Source organism: Onychomys torridus, chromosome 17 (genome assembly GCF_903995425.1).
Source record: "Onychomys torridus chromosome 17, mOncTor1.1, whole genome shotgun sequence".
In the NCBI taxonomy this organism is placed as follows: Eukaryota; Metazoa; Chordata; class Mammalia; order Rodentia; family Cricetidae; genus Onychomys; species Onychomys torridus.
This window is the reverse complement of record NC_050459.1, coordinates 11,791,206-11,804,261: the sequence shown is the minus strand read 5'-3', so window position 1 is coordinate 11,804,261 and position 13,056 is coordinate 11,791,206. Positions and strand designations below refer to the sequence as shown.

The 13,056-nt window shown below is 45.4% G+C and overlaps 1 protein-coding gene across 5 annotated transcripts in view; it reads right to left on the bottom strand.

The window, feature by feature from the left end:
- Nucleotides 1-13,056, bottom strand: part of Dlgap2 (DLG associated protein 2) — a 724,943-nt gene that overhangs the window by 78,657 nt on the left and 633,230 nt on the right. For all 5 annotated transcript variants that reach the window (XM_036166326.1, XM_036166325.1, XM_036166329.1 and 2 more), the window contains one exon: nt 7,731-7,942. In XM_036166326.1, the coding sequence (XP_036022219.1) occupies nt 7,731-7,942 (212 nt within the window). The remainder of the gene's footprint in view (nt 1-7,730; nt 7,943-13,056) is intronic.

Below are 13,056 nucleotides of genomic sequence, written 5' to 3'. Positions count from 1 at the left end.
GGACTACACTTCCAGGGCTAGTCACTAGAAAAGGAGGTCACACCTTGTTAGTTTGTGTAGGTCCTGGGGATTGAACTCAGGTCCTTATGCTTGGGTACAACAAGCACTTCTTCAACCGAGCTATCAATCTAGCCTGGGGTGCACATAAAAACTGAAGTCAGGTAGCATTCGCACGATCTGTAGAACAACTGGAATAAGGTCAGAGCTATGCAGAATAGATGCCGGGAACAACCAGGGCATGAGACCCTGGCAGCACATGCCCACATCCCACAGTGCAGACCCGGTGTCACAGACTGCCAATGGTGCTGAGGCATTGCTTCCCGATGGCAGGGACCTGAAAGACATATGCCAAGTGCTCAGCCACCTCGCAGAAGCCATGTCCCTGCTGGGGTCATCATGAGCTGCCTGGCATCGGAAAGCTGGACTCAGAGATGCAAACATGGGCACAGAGCTGGCAAGAGCTTCACACGGCCTGGCACTGAGATCCACCCTGGTCTCCAACAGAAATTATGAATCTGGAAGCTATCAGAGAGCCATGGCAACCGTGGGAGAGGAGCCTTCCACCAGGGAGCATATGGCTTCATGCTAATTGAAACACTAAGGTCTAAGGTGTGTTCTATTTGGGAGGCATCGGCTCTCTTGACCAACAGTACAGAGTGTAAGAAGCTGGCAAGCGTGGCTTGGATGCCCAGGCTTCTCCTGTCCTGATGGTTACTGTGGTCACATTTTAAGGATGGTTCACAGGTGTCTCTAGTAACTGTATTAGTTAGGTTTACTGGCAATGGTCCCTGCATGTGATTTCTAAATTATTACTTTTATACATTCAGTAATAAGCTGAGCAATGCTGTAGAAGATGGTCCCCACCTTCCTTGGTGTGTGGACTCATGGGAAATGCAGAAAGTAGTTGCGATAGTTAACTTTAATTGTCAACTTAACATGGCCCAGAGTTATCTGAGGAGGGCACCTCAACTGAAGAATTGTCTAGATCAGGTTTGCCTGTGGGTGTAACTGTCAGGGGGATTACCCTGTTTGATAGTTAAGTGAGGCAGAAAGCCCCACTTGGAGTACAGGCAGCACCATGTCATGGGCTGGGCCCTGAACAGGACAAGAATGAGAAAAGGCAAGCACATAAAGATGCAAGGATGCATTCATGACCTTCGTTCTTGACTCTGGATATAATGCAGCTAGCTACTTGAGTTTCTGCCTCAACTTTGCCCAAATGATGGGATGTTATTTGGGAACGTAAGCCAAGTAAACTGGTTCCTCTCCTCAGTTGCTTTTGTACAGGATATTTTATCAGAACAACAGAGAGGAGACAGGATAGTGGATGGACATGATGTGCTGTGTTCCTATGGACTAGATGGCAAGGGAATCTCCTTCAGAGTTTCCAAGAGGAGCATTCTGAGCTTGGGGTTGAAAGGGTTGTTCTCACGAAACAGCTGGAATCAGGTTTGGCAATAAGGGTCACCATCTCTCAGATACTCTGAGGTCAGAGCTATGAAGAATCTGCCATGAATGTTGCAGGGTGCTGCTGCTGGGCACACGGCTGGTTAAAAACACAGAGATGAGAGATCAGCCTGTGATTCAAGTGTCAGGGTTGGGGATACCTGGGGACTGATATGAATAAAGCTTTTATAAGACAAGAGATAGGATCTTATGTAGCCCAGGCTTCCTTGAACTAGCTATGTAGCTGAAGATGACCTTGAGCTTCTGATCTTACTGCCTCCTCTTCCTGAGTGCTGGATTACAGGTGTGTACCACCATTGCTCTCACTTTACATGGTATTGGAATTGAACCCAGGACTTTGTGAACAGAGGCAAGCATTCTATCTACTGAGCCACATCTTCATCTCTTGAAGGTGGCTTTCACAGCCCACATGTACAATGAGGACCCACACCAGGAAATGCAAGAGAGTCAAGGCTGTTAGAATTTCAAAGGGATTGCCAGTTCACCTTCCAAGACAGTCTGAGCCAGGGAGGAATCTTTGCAAGGCTGATACTCAATATGGAATGAAACCCTTCACTATTCATGGCGATTTCTTTACAAGTTGATTCTTTCTCAGCTTTTTGTTTTATTTTGTTTGGGGAAGTCTTCATAGAAAGTAATTTTTGCTAGGTCTAGGATAGAGTATGGCTAGTAGACCCCACCCCTGCCATGCTAGAGATGTCTTCCATGCCTTCCAATCTGAGTAGTTTGCCATGAAATGCTTGCTGCACTTCTTTGCATGTCTGTGTTCAATGTGCTGGTTGTTTTTCTCTGTATCCTTTGGTTCTGATACAGTGTGATGTGCATAACTATGCTTGGGTTTGCATTGGCTCTGGTGTCCATCAGAGATCCTCACATCTCACATAATTCTCTATATCCTTTGGTTCTGATACAGTGTGATGTGCATAACTATGCTGGGGTTTGCATTGGCTCTGGTGTCCATCAGAGATCCTCACATTTGTTGTATCTTATTAGTCTGGGAATTTCTCAGCCATTACTTATTCAGGTGTTCTCTGCCTTACTCCCTTTTTGTCTCTCTGGTGTTCCCACAGTGTGTTGGACCACAGCACATCTCCCATGTTTCCTACATGCTCATCTCTGCTTTTACCCAAAGGCAGTTTTTCTCTTCAAGCTTGTTTGGTGATTTCTTTCTATTCTGTTTGTTAGGTCTCTGTACCTGCTCCCTTCTGCTGTTGGAGGGAGCCTTTCTGATGATGACTGGACAAGGCACTGATTGATGAGTACAGCAGACTATGATTAAGAGTCATTTCATTGATTTCTTTTTCCCAATTGTGTTTGGTTCTACCCCAGGTCTCTAGTCTATCCAGGCTCTGGTTCCTGGCCATCCAGGTAGTGTAGGGCATGGGTTCCCTCTTGTGGCATGGGCCTCAAGTTAAGCAGACATAGGTTGGCCGCTCCCACAATTCTGTGCCACCATTGCCCCAGCACATCCTGCAGGCAGGACAGACTGTAGGTGGAGGGTTGGTGTCCAGGTTTCTCTTTTCGCTGCTTGCAGAATACCTTCCCACACCAAAGAGACTAGAGCATAGGGTTGAAGGCTCCACTGTGTGGATGTTGACATGGGCAGTAGCCCTCCCCCATCTGTTTAAAAATTATATGTCTGGGGATGGAGAGATGGCTCAGAGGTTAAGAGCACCGACTGCTTTTCCAGAGGTGCTGAGTTCAATTCCCAGCATCCACATGGTGGCTCACAACCATCTGTAATGAGATCTGGTGCCCTCTTCTGGCCTGTAGGGACACTTGCAGGCAGAATACTGTATACATAATAAATAAATAAATCTTTTAAAAATTATGTCTGTATAGGTATGTGCACAGCATATGAGAGCAATTGCATGTGGAGGCCAGAAGAGGGTGTCAGATGACTGTGAACCACCTGATGTCTGGTCCAACTTGGGTCCTCTCTCTCAACAGCTGAGTCATCTCTCCAGCTCCTGTTTGGATGATTTCCTAGGTATCCCAACTCAGGTCTTCACGCTTGTGCTCCAAGCAGTCTATCTACTGAGTCTTGTACCCAGTTCCTTTCCCCCTAAATTTTGCTGTCATTTGAGGAACAGAAAAGTAAGGTGAATGGTATTCATGCTTGGAGGTGGAAATGCCCCCCACTCTGCCAGATGCTTAGGGCTCTGCCAGGTCCTTGGGGCTTATCAGTAGGAGACTCTGGCTAAGAGCTGAGCTGGTAGAGTATGCCATTCCTGGTATAGGAGCCAGCTTGCCCATTTTCCTGCTGAGAGCTACCCTGCTGAGGTTTGTCTTCAGCAGCGTGCTCACCCACCTACCCCAGGATGGGCACTCAGGTATTCCAAAGCATCCTCAGGAGCACACAGTCAAGCAGAGGACACTGCTATCTTCTTTTATGTTTTTATAATCTATAGAAAAATTTTCAGAATAAATTTTAGGCTGGGTGGTGATAATGGTACACTTCTTTAATCCCAGCACTCGGGAGGCAGAGGCAGGCAGATGTCTATGCATTCAAGGCCAGCCTGGTCTACAGAGTGAGTTCCAGGACAGAGAAACCCTGTCTCAAAGAAAAAGAAAAAAAAAAAAAGAAAAGAAATTTTAGGTTTTTCAGTTCCAAACTGCATATTCTCCAGAAAGATTTAGTTATTTATACTTGTTTTTATATTAACTTCTTTTTTGATTCTAAGATGTCTTTATATATTAAGAACATAAGCATGTGACTTCCCATGAAGAGTTTCCTCCCAGGTTTTTGTTGTCATTTGGCCTGGTGACAGCACTTTTGGTTTGCTGGCTTCTTTGCTTTGACCTTGAATAAGTTTTTAATTGTATTAAAGTTAATTCAAGTTGGTCAGTATCTTATAGCTTTTTCTCATGTAAAATGTTTAAACATTTTTCTCTATTCCAAGGCTATAAAAAATGTTTGTGTGTGTGTCTGTGTATCTATATTAGGAATGGTCCTGTAAAGGGGCAAAACTAAAAGGAAACACACACACACACACACACACACACACACACACACATGCATATATATATATAAATTATGTATACATAATTGCCCATATTACTAATTGGCTTTCACATGGGGCTGTATAGCCCAACAATGGCGGCCTTGATGCTGGAGACACAGAGAACCAGGTTTCCAAACGAGGACACTCAGTAGGTTAAAGGAAGTATTGGAAACTTGGAAACTCTCAGAGAAGTCACTGGTGTTGAGTCCACCATGGAAGGATGGAGAAGCTTGAGTCTGACATCTGTGAAGGGCTGCTGCAGTCACAGACACACTTGCCCAGAAAAGAAAGAAAGGCAGCTCCCAAGCTCTCCCCCAGCCTTTGCTTTCATCTGAGTTGTTTACTAGAAGTTTCCGCCCACCTTGGGGGTGGAGGCTTACCCTCCCAGTCACTGCCCCACATGGCTATCTTCACCACTGTTAGTTCAGTCCAGCTGACCATTAAGACCAAGCCTCATAGGACTCAGCTATCTCCGAAAACACAGGGATGCATAGGTGAAGACTTTGATGCCCCAGTCAGAGTTCATCTTATGAGGAGTTCAGAGTGTGGCTCTTGAGTAAGCCTTCCTTTCTCTGCAGATGTAAAGCGCTGCCTTCACCTCTGAATGGCTCAGGTAGGTTCAACATTATTAGACTTCTGATTTTTAATTCAACTAAGCAAAACAAAGCAAAAGGCTCAAATTAAATTATTAGCTCTACTTTTCATAATAACAGACTTGAATTGGTAATTCAAGTATCTCAACGCTGATATGTAAGCTAATTAAAAAGTGCAGTAAATTGGATTCTGTAGTCGCTTGGAATTCATATTTAAATGAATTGCTAAGAACTCTGGTTGGTACTCTGCACACAGCAGGGGCTGGTGGACAGATGGGCAGGTCTCCACCTGGCCCCAGGCAGACAGACATTCTGATGGGTGAACCCAACAGCCGAGAGGCGTGTGCTCCGAGGCATGAAAAACAGTGGCAACAAGGATTTTAGTGGTCACTGTTGGTGATATTTTTCTTTGACGAAAACTTTCTAGGATCATGTACTGTTTTAGAGACCTTTCTGGGGATGTGAAAGTACCTTTGTGAATAATGTGGATGTACTGTAACTCAGTAATGAGGGGACTGACTCACTCATGATGAAGGACAAGGCGGCTTTCAGCAGAATAATTCTGGTGTTGTTCCAAGAGGTACGGCCTCAAAAGCAGAATGTCCGCAGCTTTCACGGAGGGTATTTTCTATTACATAGCTCAAAAGAAGACGGATAACTGATAATTAGAGTTCCAGTCTCCACCTAGCCACCCCCACCCTGGGCTAGGCAGCTTTAGCAGCCTGCGGACACCTTCTAGTGTATGGGATTGCACAGTGATACAGGAAGTCCCAGAACATGACTGGTCCCCAGAGTGAAGAAGGATGAAACCATGCCAATATTTAAGACCCTTTCCCAGCTAACTGCCAAGTTCATCCCACCATCACATTTGCTGTCTTAAACACTGCCAAAGGTAACTGCTTGTGCATAGAAGAGAACAGACTCTCACAGAGATGAGCAAATCCTTGTGCCTGTTTCCAGCCACGAGATCACTCTGTATCTAGGAAGCGTTTGAACGTCACTCCTGCTGGGAAATTCTATAGTGTGTAAAGGAAACAATGATGAGAACCCTGTCAGACCCAGTTATTTACAATTATATTTTGAATGCCATTTTAGAATAATCAATTGCATTTGAAACAGTCTTTGAATATAAATAAACTTGAGATGAAAGATGGTCTATTTATGTAGCTCATTAGAAAATAAAAGCCTTTGGTTAACTTAAGTGATTTCTAGGTCTGGCCTCATTGCAGCCTGGAGCACCCTCCTCCTCCGTACCAATGGCTCCGCCCCCAACTCAGTGGGACCTGCAGGTGAGTTGAGGAACAAGGTTAGTTTAAATTACACTAAGCACCTCTATGTTCTCCAAGAAAGAGGGTTGCTCATATGGGCCGCCCCAGGCAGCATGGTTCCCCCAGTAAGATTCTGTGGCAATTCAATTTTTCAGTGTTCATTTTGTAAGCTAATGCTCCTGAGTTACTGGATTTAATGGGAGGAGTGACAATAGTATTGCCTTGTTATAGTGAGTACCAGGCTAGGTGGAGGAGATACAAAGGTGATCCCTCTTATTAGAGCTTTGATGTCTCACTGTGCAGCTCGGGGAGCTAGCTACTCTAAGGACACACAGAACACTGAGCTGCTTGTCACCTGCTGCTGTCACTCACACAGGACAGGCATCTCAAAATAGGGAGTGAGGAAGCACCAGGCGGCTCTTAGATTTTACAACCAGACTCCCTGACATCCTGGGCACGCCATCAGGGAGATGCCGAGAACAACTGTGGTTTGCATAGTTCAACAGCTAATTTCCCAAGTAGGTTTTAGCTGTTTATATTATCAATGGTATGCCTTTGAACACATAGACAAAGCCTATTGATCTTATGTTTGTGAAAAGAAGCCATTTCCTTCACCTTTACAAAAATCTGTTACCTACCCATGCACTTATGAAGTGAGAGTCTACAGAAAAGCCCCTGTTCAGATATATCCTCAGACATTCACACGCCCACACTGTCATTTGAATAGACACATGTCCCTCTTAATGCAAACGTTGGAGTGACATGTCAGGTCCTGATGCATAATGGATGCTTCAAATCAGACCCAGGTGGGGGTAGGAGGATCAAAAGTTCTGGGCTATCCTTGGTACATAGGGAATTTCAGGACAACCTGGGCTACATGAGATCATACCCCAACCACCCCAACTCCTCGAAAAACCAAAACCAAAACCAATCAGACACAAAACTTGGCCAAGCATATTTCCATAATTATGAAATAAACAACCAAAGATCTGATTGGTCATCCAACTGGTTATCCAATACCAAATGATCAGCCCTTAAAACACACATACAAGTAGCACTATATAGACTGAGCAGGTTGTACTTATGAAATAATTAATGAAATCAGAGGGCACAAATTTGGAAGAGATCAAGGAGGAGTATATGGGAGGGTCTGGAGGGAGAAAAGGGAAGGAGAGCATGATATAATGACATTATAATCCCGCCAAGTAAAGGAAATACTTTTTAAAATATTGTAATAAAAATATCGTAAGATATCAGCATGACAAAAAGGATGTGGAAACTGAGGGCTTAGGCTCTAACACTGTCAACTTAAATTCAAAGTGAAGATAGCTCACCCACGGCTAGCCAGCTGTGAGGAGGGAGAGAGGAGGTCAGGAGAGAGAAGACAGCTTTCTTACGTTTGGTGGTCTCCAAGTGGTCTCTGGATAATGGACTTCAGCAGGGGCTCTGGCCGGAGGGCCACCTTTGGAGACGTTTTGGGACTGGAGTCTGACTCTCCACTCTCCTCATCACCCATGGCTTTGATGTAGCTGCCACTTCTCATCCTACGGCAGGGGATCTCTTCCTCTTTGCCACTTGTGGGGTACGCACCCCAATCATCCTGAGGCACCTGGGAGGGAGCAGAGATAGCACAAGTCAGCTGTGCCCTCGAGAAGCGTGTCCTATAAGTTCTTGGAGACATTGCTCCTTTGGCTATTTTTTTCGTTTTAATTATGCACACAGAAAGATGTGCTTTTTCATAGTCTTCCAAATCCTAAAAGGGTCTTAATAGGAAATCGTTGATTTTTTTTCCCATTGTAAAAGTAAAAGATAAACATTATGGAAAAAGTTGAGGAGGAACTAGGAACATAGGAAAAAGAAAATGAAGAAATTGTAGAGACAATGATGGTGATACCTACATTATTGCTAAATGCCTTTTAGTGGCAAATGTTAATAAAGAAGAGACTTAATCCCCAAAGCAGAATCATAGCACATACACAGAACACATGCACTGGCAGATAAAGAAAGACATATCTATCCATCTTATATATACAGAATGTCATAACCCTGCATGCAGTGAATTCCAAAGACGACTCAGAGGATGCCAACTCCAAACTTTTCTGCTGTGTCCCTTGGTCAGTAGATGACAAAGCTGGTCAGCATTCTGGCCCCACACCTGCAATTCAAGAGTTGCCTGGCTCCAATAAGCTAAATCTCACAGGAGTGAACATGGTATTTCTCAGAACAGCAGCGCCCCCTCCACCTCCATCCCCCACCCCCTGCCCAACTCAGTGCAGCTCCTTGGTGAGACACGTGGCCCCATGTGGGCAATTCTGCCAGCAGCTCCAAAGACTGGTAAAGGGCAACCCTGGCTGGAGAAGAGGGGTCTCAGCTGCTAGTGATAGAGGAGAACGATAAAACTCCACACTTAAAAAGTCTTCAAAGTGTTTTTTTTTTCCCACTGTAAAATGTTTAGATTTTCGATAATATTCTGAAATTGGCCTGCGGAGGATCCTGCTTTCCTTCCAGCTCCAACACTGCATGAAGCCAAGCACTCTGGCCCTTCTAACAGGGACCCATATGGCTGATGGGATGGCAGGCTCTTCAGCAGACAGCAACGGTATTCCTCCCTGGACAGCATGGTGTGTGTTGTGCCTGTAGATCTGATCATTGTGCAGACTGTTCCTACAGCTAGTCTCCACACCTGGAGTCATGGAGAAAGGAGGCTATGGCCCATGCACCAGCCGATAGACTATACATCTGTGTGAACGCTGATGGTAGTCAACAGGCCTTTAGGGGGTCCAGACCTAAGTGGGGCCATGACATCTTCCATGTTGTAGTTAGGACTTGCTCTGCATTCTTCTCCCATTCTGTACCTCCCATCAGGCTGGCCAGGTAGGTCTTGTATTTACCACTCATCCTGTGTGGCAAAGTGTAATGTAACACTCACAAGGTGTAAGAGGGCATGATTCAGCTGGCTCTCCCTGATTAGACGTAGGCACAATGAAGCCCCCCAACTCTGTAGCCAGGATTGACACTGTTAGATGCAGCTCTTGGCTAGAGGAGAGGGCTTAACAGATAGAATGCTGTGGGCTCCCTACACGCCTGAGCTGGGGTAGGTGCTGCTGTTAATAGGTTAAGCACTTAAACACTGTAATGACCTGGTTCTGTGCCACGCTATGCATGGGTCTGAGAACGACCATCCCAAGAGGGCTTAGTAAAACTTTAATGACCACATCAAACACCAGTCACGTGGATCACACGTTGGAGCAGCTGACACGGAGGCCAATGACATAGAGGGATTTTTGTTCAGCATGTAATAGGTACTAACCCACCCATGGAGAATCTTGGTTTTTAGGGGGATGATATGTCCTGACAGAGAATATGCTTGAACACTGGGAAAATGACATAGGATGTGTGAAGAGTTCACTCTTGGGCACCTGACAGCTCTTATCTGGTGCTTTCTTACTTGAAGCCTCTTCAGTAACCATACACTGGAAATCCAAGCTGAGGAATGTCATCTCGGTGGCACTAACCAGAAGACCAGGATGTTCACACTATGACCAGTGTCCCTGTTTCTTTGGCAAGGTGTGCCAGCCCATTTAGGCTCTGTGTAAACCTTGTGAGTCAGTCACCAGGACAAAGGGGAGAAGCCAGGATGGTAGTCTGTCCTCAGGAATGGCTTCACATGAACTCTACTTGAATTTCAGAAGAATCTGTCCCAAGCCATGGAAGATGGTTATGAAGGTATCACGATCTGTTGACTAGCCTGTCTCTGCATGTCACAGATGCAGTAGATTTAAAAGAAGTTGATTCACTTTGTGGTTCTGGAGGCTTAGAAGCACAAATGCATGGTGCTGGCATCTGTTCAGTCTCTGGTAAGGGCCTTTTGTGAGATGGGCAAGCAAGACTCTCCTCTGCCTCTTCTAGACTACTAATTGCATCATGTGTGTCCTATGGTCATGGCCATACCCAGGACAACTTATCACCCCAAAGGGATACCTCTGAAAACCATCAGCATCAGTGAATTTGAGGACTGGCTTTCCAACTCATGAAGTCTCGGGGATGTATGCAAATGACAGCTGGGGAAACATAGAAAGCTGACAGACTTGCCTTCGTGTAGGAACACAGTGGTAAGGTGCATGGCAGGTGTCAACAATGGGACAGGGGGAATGGGGACTTTTCAATGATTTCCCCATCTAGTCCCATTTTCTAAGCTTTCCAAGCTTTCCTAAGCTGTATGGTAGTTTTGCCAGAGCGAGCCCCCAGTGTCACATTTCAGTGAAGGTGATGGCTATGGTGTGACCAGGCCAAAAGCAAGTTAGGGTAAGTGATAGCTCCGGGGAAAGCTGGCGACTGGTGGCCAGTAAGGGCTCCTGGAAGGGAGGCATCGGGGCCACTTTGTCTGAACTTGGCCAGAGGAATGGTGTAGGCAGAAGAAGTAGCCTAAAAGATGTAGTGGCCAGCTCCTGGGCTGGGCCAGGGAAGCTTGCATCATTCATCTCTCAGTGAGCACTCAGGTGGTGGACACAGAGAAGAGGACAGATGGAGGAAGAGGCCAGCTGTCACCAAAAGAGAGGCTCACACTGTCAGGTTTATGGAGAGTTTTTTTTGTTTTTTTTTAAAGCAAAAACATGTTTCCATAAAGAGCAAGGTAAAGATTGTTTTTTATCCAGCAGGCTACAAATTAACTAACAAATGAGACCAGCTTGTATGTTTCTGTTTCTGATTTAAGAAGCCAATTTCACAGCCTTTGACAGAAAAAATTCAATACAGAAGGAGTGTAAAGCAGTCGCTTTCCAGAGCATATGCCTGGGCTATGAAAAGCCACCAAGTCTCAGTAAATAAACCTTCCCCTTATGGCGAAAACGTGAAAACCCGCAGCAGAGCGCAGAGGAGTGGCCAAGTGTGCACCTGGCACTGGCATGTAGCAGCTTCCCAGCCTCAGGGAAACAAGCTAGAGGCATCCAGCCTCTGCAGAGCCAACCCCAGCCTTCGCTCTGCCAAGGCGATGAGCTACCCCCATCACCACCAGCATCATACCCCAGTGATGAACAGCATTCTTAATTTCTATAAAAGGGGCATTCTCCTGCGACGGACATCTGTGTGTGTTGTGATGTTGTGCTTTAAGCACGTCTTAACACTACACAGGAAAACGTCTTTCAACTGGCGAGGCAGAGCATTTTATAATAAGGTTCTTTTTAGGAGAACTAAAGAGAAATGCCATCCCAAGCTGTGTTCTCCCTCTGGAAACATTTTCTTCATTCCGTCAGCAATGTGTGTGTGTGTGTGTGTGTGTGTGTGTGTGTGTGTGTGTGTGTGTGTGTGTGTTTTAAACAAGCATCAAGTACAGGAGCCACAGGGGAGAGTAACAGAGCAGGACAGCTGGGCCCCGCAGGCTGTGACCAGAGGACAGATGAATGATGAGGGCCTAAGCAAAGCATCCCATGGAGTCACCAGGCATTCTGGAGACCCATCTGAGGAAATTCAACTCATGCAGGGAGTTCATTCCCATACCCAGGGGTCTAAAGATGCTTGTTATACAGGAGCCATTTGCAACCCCACCCAAGTAGTGACTGCCTACATCCTGCACAAACCTGAGTCAGCTTTCCTTGAACCTTGCTACGCTTTGTGTGAAAATCAGGCTTTTTGTTCTAGCTGGCAATTTTAATGAGCGATGGATTTTATTTTTCTAGAATATAACTACCATGTAAATCAAGGGGAGTGAGAACACTGTTCAGTTGGCAATTTACGAGGAATTGTTTACCGTTTCCAAATCCCCCGGGGCGGTCAGAGCCTTGCTGGAGTCCGATTCCTCATTACAACACTCCTCTGTTGGTCTAATTTGTGGCTCTCCAATTACTGCGACCCTTCACTCAGAAACAAACGTGAGAACACTTCATTCTGCACAGATTTGCTCTGCCCCAGCATTTTTATACTAAAATACTTTCACTTAAAAGTTACTTTACTTTTATTTCTTTTACATGAGAGATCAGGCCATGCGTACCTATTTATCTCTCTCCTTCCCTGCCTTATCTGTTTCCCCCTCAATAATGTGTATCTAAATAGGTTATATGAGCTTCATTTTAGAAAACTCAGTGAGATGTTGAGTGTCTGGTAAGTTTGTGAAGAATTATATGGGAAGAGAAGGGGAATAAAGAGTCAACTTGACACAGTCTAGCATCACCCGAAAGGGCAGTCTCAATTGAGGAATTGCTTTTATCAGGTGGTTCTGTGGGCATGCCTATGAAGGACTGTTAATTAATGTAGAAAGGCCGAGCCCACTATGGGTGCACCATTCCTTGGGCAGGTAGTTCTAGGCTGTATAAGAAGGCTAGCTAAACACAAACTAGAGAACAAGCAAACAAGCAAGCAGGCAGCATTCCTCCATGGTTTCTTCTGCACTTCCTTGGCGGTGAGTGAGTTCCTTGGTTGGAGATAATATTTCATGGAATAGCAAGTAGCCTTGCCTTCAGATTCCTGTCTTGAATTCTTGCCCCAACTTCCTTCAGTGATAGACTATGACCTGGGGAGTGTAAGCTGCAACAAGCCCTTTCCTCTCCTACATCACTTTTTATCAGTGTTTTATAACAACACAAAGGAAGCTAGAACAGGATGCATGGATGTATCCCAAGGGCAAGGAAACTGTGGAGACCTCCTGTTTGTGAAAAGACTTCCAAGGCCAAGATCTTCCTAGCCAAGCTGAGAAGTGGAGATCTGGTTTGTGCTAGTGAGTTTTGGCTG